The sequence below is a fragment of the Falco rusticolus genome, chromosome 14 (genome assembly GCF_015220075.1).
Source record: "Falco rusticolus isolate bFalRus1 chromosome 14, bFalRus1.pri, whole genome shotgun sequence".
Classification (NCBI taxonomy): Eukaryota; Metazoa; Chordata; class Aves; order Falconiformes; family Falconidae; genus Falco; species Falco rusticolus.
In genome coordinates this window covers 2,967,939-2,988,051 of record NC_051200.1, presented here as the reverse complement: position 1 = coordinate 2,988,051, position 20,113 = coordinate 2,967,939, and the positions used below count along the sequence as shown (strand labels likewise).

The 20,113-nt window shown below is 47.3% G+C and overlaps 1 protein-coding gene across 1 annotated transcript in view; it reads left to right on the top strand.

The window, feature by feature from the left end:
• The window catches only part of NEXMIF (neurite extension and migration factor), a 58,494-nt gene that overhangs the window by 24,957 nt on the left and 13,424 nt on the right, over window positions 1-20,113 (top strand). Inside the window, exon 2 of the mRNA XM_037408350.1 lies at window positions 17,309-17,433. Coding sequence (XP_037264247.1) covers window positions 17,358-17,433 — 76 coding nt within the window. The 5' untranslated portion in view covers window positions 17,309-17,357. The remainder of the gene's footprint in view (window positions 1-17,308; window positions 17,434-20,113) is intronic.

Below are 20,113 nucleotides of genomic sequence, written 5' to 3'. Positions count from 1 at the left end.
AGAGATGCTGAGGTCTCACCCCGCCTGTGCAGAAGGGAGGCAGCCAGCAGTCTTCACTGCAGGGGATGGAAACCTGGTCTTTCCTTGCAGGCTGTTGGGGAACAGAGAAGATGGTGCTCCCTAAGGCTCTTCTGGTTTAGAGCTGGGGGAAGGCAGAGCTGCATGGGGCTGGGGGGCAGGTGCAGGCACCCACGTGCCTGGAGCAGATTGCCACCTTTCCCAGCTTGTCAAAAAGCCCCGTCTCTCCTTATCTCCGGTGAAAGGATTTAGAGACAACTTGGCATAGGAGAAATTTTAAACCATCTCCTTATTCTGCATCTGTCAATGTTTCCTTGGAGGGATACATTATTTTTCAGCTGTATGAGTGGCCTTTTCCAGGTACGGTTGACACTTGTATTTTAAAAATACAGGGCTGCAGCTCTGCACCAGCAAGTGATGTGTGCCGGCAGGCAGGTGGCATCGGGCAGATGTCTGCAGCCTGGGAAAGTCAATACCCACCGCTCGAGCGCAGCTACCGCAAAAACACTCGCTTTTCTGAAAACACGCCCCAGCGCTTAGGAAGCAGAAAGCAGCGCTGAAATACTGAGTGTTATTATTGTTGAATCGGTGCGAGCAGCCATCTGGAATCTGGAACCAGATCACTGCGGAGAGGGAAAAAAACAGGGAGGGTACAGCATCCTGATACGAGCGGGCAAGATGAAGGATCCAGAGCAGGCAACTTCAGCTCAGCATTTCCTGGCTGTTCTCAGTTTTCTGTCTCAGAACTGATGTTATTTTAATATAGTTACATGGCTGGAGTTGCTGTGATTAGCACCGCAATTTGCAGTGCTTTCTTCAAAGTTGCCAATCAATTTGAGCTCAAAATAGACAGGCCCCTGCGTAACCCACGGCTGCCGCCCAAAAAAGCACTGAATGGTTTGGAAAGTCCGAATGGGATTCGAGGTGCCAGTACGATGTGCGGGATCCCCAAGCTCCTGCCTTGCGCGCCTTTTAATTGCAGATTGGAGAGCAGGATTGTTAAGCCGTGGCGTTGCCTGGATTGTGTTACATCCCTTGACGATGGCTGTGTCTCCTTGCGCTGCCACGGGACGTGGAGGTCGCATCCTTCCCCACCGCCTGTTTATCCCAGCAGTAGGGCTGGCTGTAGGGTGTAGAAAAGAAGCTACTTGCTCCTCTTATAGATAATAAATGTGCACCCTGGTGATCTACTAACACTTACTCTGAGGAGCGGAAGCAGCTGGGTTTTGTCCAGATCAGGCCAGTCGTGTTGGCAGCGACTGCTGGAGCTACGAGCGCTGCAGGGTACAGATGGCACTGTGCAGCCACCTCAGTGACACCGGTCCTCCCTCATGATGTTTCTACTGCCAAGCCAGAGCCTGAACGCTTCATTTTCCTTTGTGTTTCCCCTTTTGTCACTGTTTGCCGGGCTCTGTAATGAATGTCAGCCATCGGTCTGTTAGGTGAATGGAGAACTGGGTTTGAGCAGCACTGCGTGCCCATCCATCACTTGCATCCTGCTCTTGAAAATGGAGACGTGCTGCCCCTCACGCAGCCCTTTGGCCAGGCACACCCCCAGAGGTGGTCCCCCTGTCCATCTCTGCATGCCTTTGGGGGCCGGGGCGGCATGGGCAGGTGACAGAGGGATGGGTGGCATGGGGACACGAGCAACGTGCACCCAAGAGGAAAGCCTCCAGGTGCAGTGTGCGTGTTGCTTTTGCAAAATCCTGGGTCTGTAGTGGTTTCCTGCATCTCTGCAGCAACAGTGGATATCCCCAAGCTCACAGCATTCCCGTAGAAGCCGGATTCCTCCCTCCAAGCCCTTTTAATTCAAGGTGAGGTTGTCGGTGGCCACGGCATGCGCGCTGCTGGAGGGCTGTAATGCTCGGTCGCTGGGCAGAATTTGCTTTATTGGATTGCATGTCATGACTGCTTGTCTTTGAAGAGCGAGCCCTGTTTCCAGCCACGTCGGGATCTGCAGGAAATGCCGACAGATTTGTTTTTATTGCAGATGAGGAGTTATCCATGATCTAGTCTTGGTTTTCCAGGGGAATCGGCATGAAACCATGGATTCAGCCGTCGGTCTCCATTTAGTAGGCTGCTTTCGGTTTTGTTTTGACTTTGTCGGAGTCTCATTCTTAACAGTGTAAGGCAGAAGTTTATCCAGAAATAAGACTGGATGTTGACCAGTTTAAAATGGTTTTTAGCTTTTACCAAAGAGAAGGTGTTTTTTTTTTATTTTTAGCAGTTCCTGTGGTTTCCATCATTGTTACCAATTTAGCCAGGATACTTTGGAAACTACAATAAAGTGTCCTTCAGAGGCTGGGAACACATCGCTGCTGACTTCTGAGAAAGTTTTAAAAAAGACAGATTGTTTACTTTTGAGGAAAAATGGCAAAAATTGTGTTTTGTGGAAAACAAAGTACTTAGCAGGGCTTTGCATTAGGCAAGACAAATCAGCAAGACTTAAAACATACAGCAAAGGCAAGGTTTCCCTCCCCGTTACATCATTCCTTGCCTCACTCATATTGTGAACACAGATTTGGCTACAAATTTTTTATTTTTACTGAGGAATTGATTTCACGGCTGCCCTAAGTGAATAAAGCTGTGATGTATTAACTAATGTCAGGCATAGGATGTTTACCTATTTATCTTTGCTGCGGCATTGCCCGTAGTATTTTTTCCTCTATTCTCCAAGACTCGTTAACGTTGCAGACATAACCGAGGTCCTCCTAATGGAACAATTGCAGCCGTGCAGCTCAATATGCAGAGTAGCACCTCCAGCAAAAGCTGATAAATGCCTTTGTTTATGATTTTTTTTTCTTCCCACTCCGTTTGCATGGAGAAAGAACGGGGAAACATATTGTCTTCCTTTCGGTTTAAAAAAAAAAGTTAACAAAAAGGAAAATAATGGGTGCTGGATGCTGGGTAGTGGGGGAGGCGAGGTGGCTGCGGGACCTGGGGAGCGTGGCCAGGGCAGTGGCCCGCGTGTGGCCAGGTGATGCTCAGCCACTGGGGCTGCAAGGGGGTGCTGAGGCTGGTGCCAGCTGATGAAGGGTCCTCAGTCCCCAGCAGGTCCCCAGTGAGGGTGCTGTGCTGGCGGGGCTGCACATCAGGCAGCTTGGCGTGCTCTGCCGGCCTCGCTGTACCTGAGGCTTGTGAAAAAGGAGCCCAAAGCATCACATGGCTTTTCCTTCCATTCCTGAATTGCAGGAATTCACATCCCAGGAACAGGCGCCGTGTGTGGGGCAAATACCTCAAGTTTCTGACGTGCGTGGCGGTGGAGAGCTGGCTTCCCTGGTGCCGTGCGGCTGCACCGCCGCAGGTCATGCCGTGCCATGGCCGGGCGGGCAGAGCTGCAGGGCGGCAGGTGGGTCTGGGGCGCTCTCCCCAGCTCGGCCCCTCAGCTCTCTCCTCTCGGGCAAATGGCTGCGGCGATTTGTGCCCCCTGTGCCCTGCGAAGCAGCACCAGGGTCCCCGGCACGGCGGTGAGCCATGCGGTTAGTAATGCGGGGGGAGCCTTTCGGGGGTCCCAGGCTGGCTGATTGGTGTAGCAGGGTTTGAATTCTGCAGTGAATATGACTAATAATCCATGACCTGGCTGTGATTATAGATGAAAGAAAGCTGATGAAGAGACCCTGCAGTGGCACAGAAAGGAATTAGACATTGTCTAAAGCCAGGGCAGTACCGGAGCATTTGGATTTCACATCTGAGATTCACGGGTGAATAATTCAGCACTTGAAAAAATGCTTCAGCCGCAGTGTGACATCTCCACATCTTCTTTCAGTGATATCCAAGACTTTAACTAAACATTGCTTCCCAGGGAGATGGGGCAGCTGTCCAGATATTTTTCCTCTTAAATATCAGCATTCCAGATTGTTACCTGGATACGGATGGGGATTTGGACTGATATCTTAGGAGCTGCAATCTCTCTTAATGCGGGATTTTGCCTTCAGAAATTGCCTTCGGTGTTTGGCGGAACCCAAAATCTTTCCAAGTGAAAATTAAGAGATGTAACTTTACATTTAATTGATGCTTTCGTCTAATCGGGTGAACTGCTACGGCATGCAGAGTCGTGGATGGGGCTGTTTGGGAATTTTAAATAAATGAACCAGTTCTCAAAGGCAAATGTTGGCAGATTTATTAAACATGAATAGGAAAGTGGAGGGAAAGAGGAATGGGTATAAAATGGCCCTGTAAAATGGCTTGCTGTTTTGTAAATGCAGGAGCCCTATAAACTAAACCAGCTGCTGCATTTTACAACTAAATACAGTGCTATTAAATCTCTGTATTTGAATAGTGGGGTATAACGGTCCGAAAGGAGAGTGGTAAAGTGTTCGTACAGCCTTTGCTCTGCTTCTTCCAGCATATACGTTAGGATAAGTCTTTAAATAAATGACCGCTTATTATCCCTCAAATAATGCATCCTTTTTCTGAATCATTAGCTAAAAACGGGTGGTATCTTATAACTGTCATCAGTTCAGACTCCTTATCAGGCCTAATAATTTCTTTTCTCGGTGTGATGAGTGTTGCGATCATTTGCTTTTCCTCCCTACCCTTATTCCTTTTTAGTCAGAAGCATTCGCTCCTTCGGATGCACATCACAGGACAAGACTGTGAAGCTATTTTACCCGTAAAATTTGATGGTCTAACTGTGTCAGCTATAGGGAGCTGCTCACTCTGCTATGAAAATACGGCTAAGTCAATAGGTACTGTGTAGTTTCTCTAAGTGTAACTTACTTTTAGATCCATCTTGCCTGGCAGACCCAATGCACCGAGGTGGTCTCTGGGAAAAAAATGATGACGACGAAGTATCTCAGAGCTCCTACCCGGTTGTGTAATTCAGCGTTTTGAAAGCAAAAGCAAACGAACAGAAGTAAACCCAGCTTTGTACTCTGGAGCTAAAAGCACAGGCTTTCCTTTCCCCGCACAAGGAATAGGCAGGAATTGCATGAAGTTGGAAGTTTAAAAAGAAAATCATATGGAAGAGCCCATCTGCTATCAATATAGTCATTTTTACGTATATAGAAAGGAAAAATCCTTATAAAACTTCAAGTTGTTCCATGAATATTCAAAGGATCTGGCTAGAAACATGGATGTGATGGCTGAGGGATTTTTGTCTTCCACATCCCTGAGGAACATCACCATTTTGGGGGGGGTCTCTCACCTTTGTCTCTTCTCTAGCGATCTACTTCCCTTAGTTTCTCATAGCCGGCGACGGCCCGCGTTAGAGTGCACTGTGTGTGCCGTGGGAGGGGAACTGCAGCAAGGACAGAAAGTGAGTCCTTCTGCATGCAGACATGCCTGCAGGCGTGCAGACAGCCCCTTGGTTCGTAGCTAACAACACGGTGCGTGCTGCCCAGGGTAAGTGCCCCGGGGAGGAGGGTGAGGGGGGAACAGCCGGGGCAGAGCTCGCCGGGGGACTGGCTTTTGCTGTGGGAGCTTCCCCCGACACAGCTGGGCACCGCAGCCGGCTGGAGCCATCGCTCCCCACCATCAGTGGGTACTGGCCCAGTGGGTACTGGCCCTGCAAGGCTCCTCCAAATGATTCTTTGCATAAAATACGGGAGGAGCGAGCCCTTCCTCCCCTTGCTCCAGCTTAATTTCTTCCTGTGCCTAAGCCAAGCACGCAGTTGTTTGGTCTTCCTAGCTGTGCTTTTATGAAAATTAGGTATACTTTAGAAATTAACACTTTTTATCCTGAGTCCATGTTGGCTAATTGCTAATAAGAGACAAACGAGCTTTGCAAAAATTTCCTTTTTCCTATAAAATTTCTAATTTGAAGATATTAGAAAAGAGAAATGTTTACCCCACTAGGGTTACTGCAAATATCCTGATGAGCTTTCATATCATCCTCCAGCACCAGCCAGCTTAATTGCCCTCCTTAGTCCAAACTTTAATATATTACAAATCTGTACAGAAAAAAATCCCTCTCTTCCTTCTTCATTTTTTAAACCTGGTGGTTAAGAGGGACAAGAAGAGAATATGTCTGATGGGAAGCCTTAATAAGTCAAAAAAAGAGGTAACCATAAAGTTTAGGGCTGAGTCTTTTCTTCAGCGTGCCTCTGTCAAATCCATTTCCTTGTGGTGTTCTCGCTCCGTATTAATCTGTATCTTTAACCAAAATTTTACACGCCCTTCTTCAGCTGAGTTATTTGATAATATCCAGTGTGCACGGGACTGTGAAACGTCCCTTTCTTAGTAAGCTGCTGTAATATTAATGCACTTGACCTTGGTGTCTCATATTTCCTGATTAGGTTCACAGGAAGAGTTTGCTAAGCTTTTAAGATACTGTCTTATAGACCTATCCGTAAATACTCCAGCAGAAAGAGAATTTTGGTAATAAGTTCATTTAAATGAAGCAATTCTGCCCATCAAGGAATCTCCATCCCGCACTATTCTTTCATGGCTTTTGTTATTTTAGACTGGACTGATACATAATTAGCTTTGGAGAGGTCCTTGTGTTTTTGTAAGGTTAATACCCCAGTATCACACTGAATTTTCAACCTTTGCAGATTTATGAGGGTTGGAGTTTTTAATCATTCCAGCCTCATTTTCTCAGAAATGCAGGCTCTTAACATTTCTGATTTATCTTAACTTTATATCCGGAGATTGAGTGAAAGCTACATGTTTGGAATACAATTGCTTTTAAGCAGGAAAGGCAAAAAGCCACGTTATGGGCTGTCTTTGGGCATCTTTTCTTCTTCTACCTGTAACAGCTGGCGGGGTGGCCGGCAGAGCATGGGGCAGTGGCAGCAGCGGGGACCATGCTTGCTAATATTAACCCCGTCGAGGCAACACCACATGCTAGCTCTGCTTAACAAAGCAAAAATGTAAATTCTCAACTCCTCTCTGAAGAAAAATGTTTCTGTTGCTCTTTTCCCATTTGGCTTGGCGCGAGGCTTTGCTGTGGTACCTTGAACGTTATTTTTGTAACTATTGCGTGGTGCATTAAGTACCCTCTTCATTTTCTCAGGGGTTTGCCTGCCTGCCATCAATGCTGACCAATCAGGAGTCACACACCCAGCCCAGACAGTGCGTGGCCGTCTGCCAGCGCGATGGCCTGCACTCAGCATTGACATCTATCCATGACGTGAGTCTGTAGGACACAAAGTTGGTACGATCTGTCACCAATACGCTTACTACAGCTCTCTTTGGTCCCGTCCAGTAGGAGGGAGTATTTCCTCCACGCATAATCTAGTTAATCAGAGCCATCAAAACATTTTGGAGCCCTTAAAATTCAGCTGTAAACCAAGGTGGATCTGCTTGCTCCTCAGTCTTTGGGTAAGTGGCAGTAGCTGCTTCCCCATCCCTTGGGGGGTCGTTTAAGGACTTTATCTCCTCCTCCTGCCTGAAGGAGGTTTTTACCTCTCACACAAACTCAAATAGACAGCTGAGAGAAGAGATCCCTTTTAAAGTTGTCCAAAAGTGTCTGTTTTCTTTCCCAAGTGAAACATCTGTTTTCCTTAGTATCTCTTATGAGCAGGGTTGGCAACCTTTTTTAGCTTCTCTTGGGCTCACCTAGTATTTGTTTCAGAGAAGCTGTTTATTTGCTTCACTACTTTGCACAACAGTCAGTTTTCCTCTGATTTCCAGTACTGGGTGATGTTCTGGAACCACTGCTGGTTTTTGAACCCCGGGGCTGGAAGGGCCTCAGTCCTGAGCTGCTGTGGTCTGGCTTTTGGTTTGCTTTTTGGTATATTGCTGATGGTGGTGGCTTGTGTTCTTCAAATTTGTTAATAAGCTTGTTAATGAGCTACTCACTCTCCTGTGGCTTTACAAGCCTTCCATAGCAATTTACTGATTTTTTCTTAGATATTCCTGAAAATCTTTGTATGTATCTTGTGCTGAGAGGCAGTGTAAGGTAGATGTGAGCTATTCCTGAGTATTGGTTATATTTGAGTTCCCATCTACTGAAGTCAGATCTGCTGGAAAAGAATGAGACCTGTTGATTTATGACCCTCATGGAGATACATAGAGTATATCAGGTTCTAACATATGGCCTGTGCCACGGAGAAGTGGGATCAGGGTTCTTCCTCTTTCAGATACATTCAGGTCTTGCTCTTCCAACAAATACCACCTTTTCCTCCTTTCTTTGCAGGCTTGATGTATCAAGAGCTAAGTTTAGGAAATCCCTGAAATCCTCTCTTGCCTTCCTCTCATCCCATCCCAGACAAAGATAACTTTTGCTTCTCTAAATGCGTTAGTAATCCTAATAAGCTGTAAAAAGAAGGAGCTAACCCTGCCTGGATAGCCACTGCAGTTAATTTTCTTCTGAGGTGACCTTTGGTCAGGGTGGACCACAAGTCCTTCGCCAGCAGCCTGCCTGCTAAGACAGGAAGGCTGTATTTAGCTCATAAAATCGCAAGCCTGTCACGGGGAGCAAGGTCCTGTCACGGGGAGCAAGGTGGCAGCCGTACCTGTGGCAGTTATCGTTGCCCTTTTTTTTAATAGGCTTGTACCAATGGCTTAATGCTAGGTCTGCTGGTCATCAGTTGTAAAAAACGTCTGTCTTTGGGTAAGGCTAGCTATTTATTTATTTATTTATTTATTTATTTATTTATTTATTTATTTATTTTAATAATTACAGAAATGTTTTTACTTTAGGCCATCGCATCTAAACCAAAGCTTGTGTTCTTTTTCATTTTCAGGAGGAGAAAAGCTACCCCTCAGCTTGCCAGTGCTTCTCAAAACTATGCGGCTGGTGACACTAATTATTGCTTAATTTCTTTCCCCACTTATAAAATGAGAGAGGATGACCAAAACGAAACCCAGCGCTTCTTCTTCATAGCCCTCCCTTGCTCTCAATAGCCAGGAAGCCCCTTTATGCTTCTTGACCTCAGAACAGAGTGGCCTCACTGAAGCCCTCGGCAGCCTACCTGGGTGGGCTCCTGCCTTCCCTCGCCCTCGTTATTCCCAGGGTGATACATCCCCAGCCCCACTGTGTAAATTCACCCCACGCTTGGTGAAAAGGGATATTTGTTTCTTCCTTACCCAAGTCATCAACTTTCTAACAGGTCCTCGACTGCGGTCTCTGGGGACGTGGCACTGAGCTGTGCCCATTCAGGACCAGCACCCTTTGCTTTTGGACTCAGACCGTCCCTTTTCCTCCCAGTTTCTCAGTCTCCCTGTTCTCCACGTTACTGCTTGGACTTTTTTTTTTCGCTCCCTCTCACACCCGTAGTGCAATGATTCTTCACTCTCTTTCCTTGCATTTCAGTACTCTCATCTTTTGGGTTGAGCAGCTATCCTCTCCCTAACCCGGTACAGTACTGTGCTGAAATACGCTGTATTTCAGACGTTCCCTCATGGGTTTCAGCTTCTCAAGGATTTTAATTGCTGCCTTTTTTCCTTTATGATATAGTGCTGCTCTGGATGTGTGAGAATACATTTACAGAGAAAGCTCCTTCTGTATTTTACCTGTGCTTTGTCAGGAAGGCTATAATTTTGTTCACTTCCTTCCTTTTTCCTTAAAGTTGTTTGTGACAGGTCTTGAAATACTTCCACCTTATGTCCTCCAGAGTAAGGTCAGAAACTGTTCTTTATTTTAGAGTCAGCTCTAAAATACTCTGCTCTTCATATCATATCTTGGGGTCTGCTGGAGTTGGGGCTGGGGCTCTGCGATAATTGTTGCATCTGCTTTCAGCTGAGGAAAAAGTGGAGGCTTGCTATGAATATTAACAAGCCATCCATACTTTACACCTTCTGGGAACACACTAGTTCTTAAATTGTTTCTTCTTTTCATGGTTTTTGTGTTCTCTCCATTTTCTCTGCAAGCTCTTTTTTTATCAACTTCATTTTTTTCCCCCAGATTTATTCCTAATTGGAGGCTTTTATCTGTATTTATATTTAGGTTGCCGAACCTATTCTCAGCTAACGTTGACTCTATCAAACCTTACCCTCTGGAAGCATTTCCTAATGAGATTTTCCTGGGAAAATAACTTTGAAACCAGAACCCTTAAGTCCAGCATCCCTTCCATGGGCCTGAAAAGCACTTTATGATGGGCAGAGTGGGAGGCTGGTTTCGCACTGCACCTTTCCTTACAATCTTCACCTTTCCAACCCTGCCAGTTCCAGAAACCTCGTGAACTCGGTGGTTTTTTCTTGTCATGGTGCTGGGCAAAATTCAGAGACCCTTGACCTAAACAAAAATGTCAATTCTGGGGAAAACAGGTTTACTCAGAGAGGTGCTTTTAGAGACTTAGTAGTAAAATACATCCCCATCTGCTGGCAAGTGAAGATTTTTATCGCTTCACCCACCAGTTATCAAATTATAGCAAAAAACCAAGGATCAAATGGAATCCCTGGAATAAAAGGTATTTGGGAATTTCAGAATCTGGTAGGAAAACAGCATCCTTCAGGTCAGTGAAGGCTGGCCCTAGCATCGCTGCAGCGCTGCCGGCGCATGGTGGGATCGCTGCCCCACCACACTTTCTCTGCGGGAAGCTCTCTGTCCTATGTCCTGCCCAGGTTTTGTCAGGGCTAAAAGTAAAAAAAGGGGGGAAAAAAAACAAGGGAAGAAAAAAAAAAGGCAGAAACCTCCTGGATATTCTCCTCTGCACAGGCCTTGCTGCCCCGTCCGGCGCAGCGCAGGCGGGTGATGGGGTGGCTGTGCTTTCGAGAGGAGCGGTGCGCCCAAGGGGGCAGCCCAGGGGGCGAGGGGGCAGCTCCGGCTCCTCGGGAGGGCCGTGGTTCTGTTTACAGCCCGTTCCTGGTGGATGCCCCTGTACTCTGTGTTGTGCTTCTGCAGGAGAGGTAATGAAGTCCTGCAAGTGCAGGAGGCGTCGTTAAGAAGAGCACAGCATGTTCAGCATCCATTCGTACCACCGATAGAGCTGAGTTCTTATCTACTATTACTCCCCTGAATGTAAATATCTCGGAGACATTTACATGGTATTTCTTTTTAAGTATATAATGTTTTCATTCAAAAGTATCATAATTCTTAAAAGACCTGTCAGAGGCTCTGACATGTAATTAATTTCTCTAAAGCTCTTTTTTTGAAAGATACAACCGCATATATAGAACACCTGCGCTTATTCACAACTCTGTGGGAAAAAAGCCACATCTCTTTTGCTTTCTTCCCCCACTTCTCCATAAAAAGAATTTCCTCCACTTTGGATACTGCCTCTCCATCTACCCAAATGATCTACAACAAATAAAAGCACTCGGTATGTAAAAGTTGTGTGTAAATAGGAACTGGCACATTGCGTTTTGTCTGGGTGCTAGTGACCTTTTATTTTTTCAGCTCTAAGCTGAAACACTCCTGCAACTTTAATTATGGAACAACCATTGCTAACCCATAATCTAGTCCATCTAATAAAATTTCCCATATGTGTAGGTGGGCTTTCAGTCGGTGTAGTAGGCTGTTTATTTTTACCTGGTAGATATTTTTTTCTCCTCTGCTTGGAATGAGTGTATTAGGCTTCAACAGTGTAATGCTGGTGCCCAAGCAGTATGAACGAGAAGGTGTTCAGGCAGCTGTGGGTATATATATATGTATATGTCTAAGTGGCCAAGCACTGGATTATGTGGCAGTCACGGCTAGCTGGCTTGCTTTATCCCCTCAAAGCACTTCCAGGGCATCACTGCAACCATCACTGCTTCTGCTGGAAAATGCCAAGAGCCACATCACTGCTGCCTCCCGAGGAAGAGTCTGCAGAGAGTCCTCCGGGGGAAGGAAATCTCTCCTTCCCTGCGCAGAGCACAGCTTCTCCTTGGGGCAGCATCTGAGGAACCAGGGCTCTCCAGCTGGGGAGGCTGAAGGGCATGTCATAGAATCAGAAAATGAATCATAGAATGGTTTGGGTTGGAAGGGACCTTAAAGACCATCCAGTCTCCTGGGTAGGGACACCTTCCCCCGGACCAGGTCACTCAGAGCCCCATCCAGCCTGGCCTTGGGCACTGCCAGGGATGGGGCACCCACAGCTGCTCTGGGCAGCCTGGGCCAGTGTCTCACCACCCTCACGGTGAGGAATTTCTTCCTTGTATCTAATCCAAACTGACCCTCTTTCAGTTTAAAGCCGTTCCCCCTTGTCCTGTCACTACAGGTCCTACATGCCCTCTCCCCGTGTGTCCCATGACAGCAGCAAGGTGACGGACCCCTAGCTGGACGCCTTGTAAACACCCACTCGGGGCAGCAGCACGCAATACTTGGGGGGATGATGATGACAGGGGAATGGACATTTTCTGGCTGAGAAAGAAGCAAAGCAACCTGTTGTTTTCTGTGTACAGGACAGGCACCAAGCAGGTGCATTTTTCCCTCGTGGTTGTATAAAATTGGTGGCATTTCCCCTTTTGCTTTTGTAAAATTAACATTAATAGGAACATGCTTAAATCCAAGCTGTACGAAAATGTGCCACTTTTAAGTGAACATAAGGTCCATCGTTTATGTGACGAGATGAATATGGGAACACGTCCAGATGTTTCAGCTTTGTAATTTGGGCATTTCCTCCTCCATTCCAGGTAAATAACTGGCACCCCTCGATTTCATTTCCTATAGGGAGCATTGATTGTCTTGCTGTTGCTTTGCATACCCTGTTGAATTTCTAGAAAAAGCAATAGCCTGGGTTTAATCCCAAGAACTGATGGAGAAAAGTTGTGCCAGCCTCACTGCTGGGAGCGGAGGGAGCTAGTGGGGCCTCAGCTGGAGCGTTGGCTTTCCTCCTCTGGCCGTGTGTGCCTCCACTCCGGTGGCACCAGTGCCCAAAAAAGTGCTCAAGTATCGTGTGGGTTCTTAAACCAGAACAAGAAAGTGCTTTGCGTTCCTTGGCCACCGGCGCTGAGGGATGCCTGCTCGCCAGGCAACGGGAAGTTTACAGCGGAGGCTCCATTTCAGGTGCTGTGTTTGTGTTCTTCCAGGCTTGTGCACGCAGTCTAGTCGCTGACAGCTTTTGTTCAACCCCATTAGCACAAGCACTGGGAAAACTGACAGGAACCATGAGGAATGGAGAATTTTGTCAACTGTGATGCTGAAGGTGTTTTTGAGGCATTTGCAGGCTTTCACCTGACATGAGTCATGGGGCTGAAAGGGATTTCTCCAGGTCAACAAGACCTGGTCTCCCGTGTATTGCTATCACAGGCAACTGCATCCTGTCCTTCTGTCCATTAATTTGTCCATCTTGTGCTTAAAACTAGTTGAATTATTGTTTAGCTCCACTGCTTGCTTTCTGTGACTTCTTCCCTTTGATCCCCTTTCTTAGCCAGTGCCTTTCTCTGTCATGCCAGCTGCGATCTTAGCAGACCAGTGCCCTGAAGTACGTGGTGCGTTCAAGAGAAGTCCGCCTGAATTCTTCCCTACGACTGAACCACCTGTGACCACCCTTGAAGCACAGCCTGCCAAGCTGTGCTCTGCCCTCCTCCTCCAAAGACCCGGAGTTCATCTGACTGCACATCTTTGACCATCACCTTCCACACACCATCCTCTTCCTCCATCCATTCCAGCTCCAGTCAAGTTCATAAATGTCAAGCTGGTGACTGATTTTCCTCCTGTCAGTTCTTCATAATAGCGTGACCCCAGTCGTGTATCTTCAGTGGCTTGACGTCCTCTGAAATCCATACTCTCTCCCTTTTATACTTCTGTCCACAGACAGCTCTGAGTTCTGTGCTCTCCTGCTACCCGGTGTATTCTCTGCCTGGCACCTCCATACCCCACACCTCTCTCAGTTTAGTTTTTCTTCTCAGGGACCCAGCTGTTCTCCTCCTCTTTGCTATTCCCAGCCTTCTCTTTCTTCTTGCTCTGCATTGCATCAGGCTCCTTTGTCAGCTCTTTTTTCGGTTGCCAGTGTTTCTCGCTGTCCCTCTTGGGATCTGACCTTTGACAGTCACGCTGCTCCCAAGAGGTCCTCTTGTTCAGCAGGTGTCCGCAAACTTCAGATCATCCATCTCTTTTGCAGTTCAGCTCTCTCTGACCATATGTGACGATCCCTGTCTGAACTCTTCTCAGTTCTTTTCAGCTCGTTCCTAGAGCTCAGCCCTGCTCTCTGCCTTGCTGCGGTTGAGGCACATTGTGGTCTGCGGGCAGAGCCCTTTGTTCTTGCATTGCGTCATCTTCATCGTCTTCTCCAGCCTTTGGGTCGCATCTGCTGGGAAATGTCCCTTCTGCACTTACCTCCCCCTTACACACATGCCTCCTAAAGAAATAATAATAGGAGGTTAGAAGTCCTACAGGTCTCCCCACCTATAAACTCTTTTCCTGCCTCCATTTGCTTGGCTGCTTGCATGCCCATTGCTCGCTGCCTCAGCCCGCTGCCCAGATGCTCTCCTCAAAGGCTGGCCGGTGAGTATCTGCCAGAGCTAAGGAGCAGAAGCCTCCCTCACCTACCTGTTTGCGAACTGCAGTCAGACCGCCGACTCCACAGGCTGCAAGAGCAAGAAGCAGGCAGGCGGAGAGGCATGCAACCCACGGGTGAGACCCTGCTCCTTCCTCCTCCGGTGGAAATCCCGTCGGGAATAGGATGATGCCTTCTTTAAAATGCTTGGGATCTTTCTTGGTGAGCTTGCTAGTGTTTTGTGTCTGCGTTGTTATTTTCTCTCTGGAGATGTTTTGTGCGCTGGAAGTGACAAATTTACATTATTGGAGAATTATTGTTTCTGCTTTTGTCCTATGTTTTATTCATTGGAAGCCGTTACTTTAATATGGCTGTGATGATGTTCCTGGTTGAAAACAGGCCACCTGTGGCATTTTACACCAAATCGCTCTAAACCAGCACACCCAGGCAAAAACCAGGTCAGCAAAGCCGTGCAGAGACGATGCTTGAGCCACGGGTCCGTGCTCGTTGTACTGATAATGACTCGAGTTGCAGGATGAAGCGTTCTGCACAACCCCCCGCAGCTCTCACCCCTCGCCTGGTGCTGTGGGCTCAGCGCTGAACGGTGACAAGAAGTTCGGTAGAGTCCTGATTTGGCTTATGTACTTAGATAGCTTGAAATGTTGCTGTGATTCTGCTGTGAATATAAATATTATGAAATATTTCAGTGGTGGTCGTACTCCCAAGTCCTTTCTAGGACTGAGGCTGTGGTTTTGTGAGGGAACGTGGCCTGTCCTGTGGGGGACAGCAGGTTCATACCAAACCATAGCCAGCAGTCTCAACTAAATTGAAAATAATTAGAGAAATTAATAGAATAAATTGTGGGTGTAGTCTCTGAATGCTGAAGCCCCTCAGCTGCAGAAAGTCGCAAGCAAGGCGTGATGGCAGGGCCATCAGAGTATGCGGAAATGCTGACTGTAACCTTCCTGTACGTTGAAGGTGAGGGTCCCATCATCCACAGCAAGTGTGCTGAAGTGAGCAGCAGGTTCAGATCCGTACACATGCGTAGCCGAACATGCCGTCCTCCCACCCTGCCTGCCCATGGCTAATTGAAATGGAGGATCTTTGCACATTTCTCTTCCACCTGGCAAACCACAAGGGCGTGCAGGCACATCTACCAGGTCACAATCTGTTGAAGCTCCTAACTCAGCCTTTCCTTCTCCCAGAGCTTCCTCGGGCAGTGAGCAGTCCCCTCCCCAGAAGGCACGTTGGCCCATGCGTGGGGCCAGTGGTGGTCCTCTGGTCTCCTGAGAAGCCTCTGGCTCTCCTGAGGCTCAAGATATTTCATTAACATTTTTATTAATAGATGGTTTAAAAACTTGATTTATTAATATTTATATCAATTAAGATGTGTTTAATAGGCAGGAGATATTATCAAAGAGGCATGGGGTTGTAGCCTGTTACTGGGAAGCGCAGAGCAGCTTTCACACTTAGGAGTTAATCTTCAAGCTGCATGGAAATAACTCCCAAGGAGGCCTGACCTGTGCTTTGGCATTTCCAGTCGCTCCTGTTGCAACGATGCTTCTGTTGCGACGATGCTTCTGTTGCAACGATGCTTTGGCTGGAGCTGTTGTCAGTGCTGTGGGAGCCCGGGGTGCTGGGGAGGGTGCGGGCGCTGGCAGGGAGGGGTCTTACTGCAGCAAACCGACGTGTGTTTGGAGAGCTTTGAAATACGGATTTGCATCAAAGTAAAACTCTCAGGGTTAGTTAAATATTCCTCTAAATATGCAAAGGATTTGAGTTACTGATGCTTGTTATTCTTATCTTACTCTCGGTGTCACAACATCTTTAAGTTCAGTGAAGGTTTCACTTACTAAGATGGTTGTAAAGATTTCACGTTAATTAAGAGGACTCCACTGCAAATCTGAATATGAATGAAGTTCGGCTGCTGAACCCAGGACAGTGAAGAAGTGGGAAGATCAGACATTGACAAATGTTGATTTAAAAAAAAAAAAAAACAAAAAAACACAAAAAAAAACCACCACTAAAACAAAAAAGCACAAAACCCCCACCTAAAACAATGCTTCCATCTAGTACCTGATCTGTGAAAGAGAAGAAATTGAGTTCAAGTTGTTAGAAGGAAAAAAACTAGACTCTGATTTGAATTTATGGTCAAAGAGGTAAAATTCTGTCCCTGGCGCATTGACGAGGGTTACCCAGTGCCACCCATGCCTGGGGACTCAACTGCATCTCTCCATTGCACCTTCTCCGTCTCCTGAGGCAGGTGGTCATTTTAATGTGGGGCGATCGTCAGTGGGGGAAGGTCTGGGCTTGGTTCTGATCACAGCTTTGTGGCTTCAGAGAAGTACTGTCAAGCCCAGTCAGCCTCCACTGGTGGTCCTGCAGCCAGGATGGAGCTTCACCCAGTGAGGGTGGTGTGAGCAGAGGTAGGTGTCAGGATGAACGAGGCTCCCAAGGGAGGAGCTCTCGTGATGAAGTGTTTTGCATGAAAGATGAGACTAGAGATACTTTTTTCCTCAAAACCTGCTTTTTGGGGGAGTTTTTCATACCTGCCAGCGTGTGGAAGACTGGAGCAGTAGCTGGTGGCTAGGGCGAGCAGCTGTCGCTCAGGGTATCTGCATTTCTCTTCCAACTCCAGTGCAGAGTTGCTGTTACCTGGACTGGGGTGAGTCCTTTCTTCTTCATGTCTCCACTCACCCGTCTGGAGATGATAATGTCCATCTGCCTTTGCAAAGCAGCGGTGGGCGATGCAGAGGGTGCTGCAGGGGTGCAGAGCACTGCTCCGCCTCCCGAAGAAGGACTTTGGGGAAGGAAATGGTGATATATAGCCGTTTAACCTTGCTGAAATACATCGGGCTTGGCTTTTGGAGTAGAAAAGTGAAAATACAATAGCCTAAAGAAATAGTATTTGTCCTCCTAAGCAGGGTAAGGGCAGCATGTGAGGTTGTGCGGGGGTGTTTTATTGTTGTTATTTTTTATTCACGGTTCCATGAGCCGATTCTGGGAATTGTACTGACTGTGGTTATGTTTCTGGAAATGTGCAGGTTGGCCAGATGCAGTGGGGCATGGAGTGAACAGAAAGAGGTTAAATTGATGGATGACCAACAAGAGCAGGATTGTGCCTCAGAAGACCAAGAAACTATCCTGATTAATGGGGTGAAAGAAAATGGTAAGGAACTTAATTACAGTACATGAGGGAGCAGCGACGACTTGCAAGCCAACTTATTTTCCTAATTCCTTTTGTGCATTTAATGTTAGTGGTTCGCAGGTATCCCTGCAATGTGGAGCAGTAGGGTGAATGGGTATTTTCTGCACAGATGTCACTCCAGCTATGAATCTATGCCTTTTTAGGTCTTAACAAGTACTGCTTTTGCCCATGCATATGCATGGTTGGAAATGTTTATGTACACATGCAGTTTGAATTACGGATTTTAGTTTGGTTTCTTAGGGAAAAAAAGTCATACAGGACTACGTAGCCCCTCTGTTGGGAATCTCTCCCTCTCTTCGTGGTTACTTACGAACCCACGAGCCAACCTCAGCTCAGTTTGACTGAAGGTTCCTTAGTCCCTACAAAGTGGGGAAAAACAAGAGACTGGGTAGACAAACAAACCCGGATTAGCACCCAGGGAAAGGGAAGGTCGAACGTGTGAGCTCGTTACTGCCTCTTCTGTGTGGCCCGTCAGCCAGCACGTGGGAGCCCCTGGCCTGTAACACCGCTCCTGGGCGGGCACGGGTGCTGCTGGCCACAGTTCCACTCCCGGTGGCCACTGAGTCAGTCCTGCTCCCAGTGCCATCGGTGGGGAAGGACCAGCCCCTTCCAGCAGCCTGCCCAAAATACCTAACTTTGTCTGTATCTATTTAATCAATGCCATACTTGCAGTAACTAATTAGGAGTAACAGTGCTCTGTTGCCTGATTGAAATAAATATGCGCCAGAGCACTTTCTCAGGTCGTTTGGACTTCAGTCACTAGCCACCGTAAATGCAATGGCAGCCCAGTGCTGAGGCAGAGCTTGACATTTTCATTCTTTGCCATGCTTTTATGTTTTATTTCATGGCTTTTTGCATTTTATATTGGTCTGTAAATCTTGAGAGACAGAGAGATTTATTTATATACAAATTTGACCCTATTAGATATCAAGGAGTTGGTCCCCTGACATCTTGCATGTTCAGATCCTTCTGTCATCTCAAAACAAGGTGCACGGAGACAAATGTTGTTCTTGTTCGTTACCAAAAACGAGGAGCAACTCCAGACACGCAGGTGCCTGCGAGGACCCCACAACATGTGCTGGTGGCAGGTGAAGTGTACGCTCGCGCTTGCCCCCGCGATGTAATTATGGAGGTATCTGTCCTTGTCAGCACGTCTCCTTCGTGGCTACACATGGCAAAGCCACAGCTGATGACAGCTGCTGGAGCTGCAGGGAGATTTTCTAGCCGTGGTCCCCTTGTCTAATCAAATAGGCAGTCAAATCAGTGCTTACCTGCTCAGGAAAGACGGGTGATTTCTAGAACCTGCTAAAAATGAAATTTTTCATGAAATTCAGTTAAACAGGGCTTAAAAAGCACTTTAGTTCAACATTGCCATGGGGTTGCTGTTGAATCCAAAGCAGTGAGCCAGCAAGTAGTTCTGATGTCACCACCTCCCTGTCGGTGGCACTGGGGACGGGGCTGATGCTTTTTGCCCCCTCCCACCCTAACTATAAATGGGTGCTGGCTGCTGTGGGTGCAGAGCAGCCATCGGGACCGGCCTCCCTTTGGAGCCCCCTGACAGCACGATGGTTCGGGATTTTTCCGCTCAGCCTGCACATGTGCTTTTGGATGGCTCTTGAGTTAAACTGGGAAAGGTGGTTTTTGCTTCTCCAGCATTTTCTTTTTTAACTGTAGCCTTTTGGAGTATTGTTTACTTTAGAGCATCAATTGAACGTGAGCCTGATTTTAGGATGATACAAGCCTCAGAAAATCAAGTTTTGGCATTTGTTTTTCACAGGAGTTTTCACTTATGCAAGTATAAACCTAAACAAACACCCAGAGACAGTTTATTTTATGTAATAGCATCTCTGCGTATTGAATGCAGCATTTGAGATTGAATTTCAGCTTTCTACCTCCCTCTTTTTTAAGTCTTACAACGTTCACAGACATTCTTCTTTTATCCTCAAATTTTCCATGCTTCCCATCAGCTTCAAGCTGATTTTTATTTTCTTTTACTTCTGCAGTGGAAACCGCACCGGTTACTTTGTTTTGGTGCTTAAGGAAAAAGATACCACCTCTGCATTTCTGATCTAAAAACTGGTGGGAGGGACTCAAAAATCAGCTTATTTATTTATTTATTTATTTTAACCCTTTTTGGAGGGAAGGGAAGCAGCACCGATTTCAAGCAAGTCAGCCTGGTCTCTCCCAAGCCACACGTGCTGGAAGACGTTTACAGGCATTGCACTGCGCTTCTCGTTTGGTTTGTGTAGCGCTTGGAAAGTTGTTTAAAGCCCTTAGAGCGCTGCATGGCCCCGACTGCAGTTTGCTTGGGCTGGCTTAAGGCTTCACCGATGGCTCCATCCCTAAGGCCCTCGTAGCACAAAACTGCCAGGAGCTTTTGGGATGAGATTAGGGGCATTTTGACCTCTTCTAGGTTTTACACCTGGCACGGGCAGGCAGCCCTCCATCACATCCCGCTCCTTTTCCTATTGCCCAGCGGCAGGCGGGAGCCCCGCTCTCCTCGGCAGCCCCGGCGCGGCGGCACGGTGGGTGGGTCGTGGTGCCAATGGTACGTGTGCCTCTGTGAGCCTTCCTGCGCCGGCTGGGCTCGGCTGGCGTAGGTGTGGGAGCGGGTTTGCTCTTCCATCAGTTTTGAATCAAA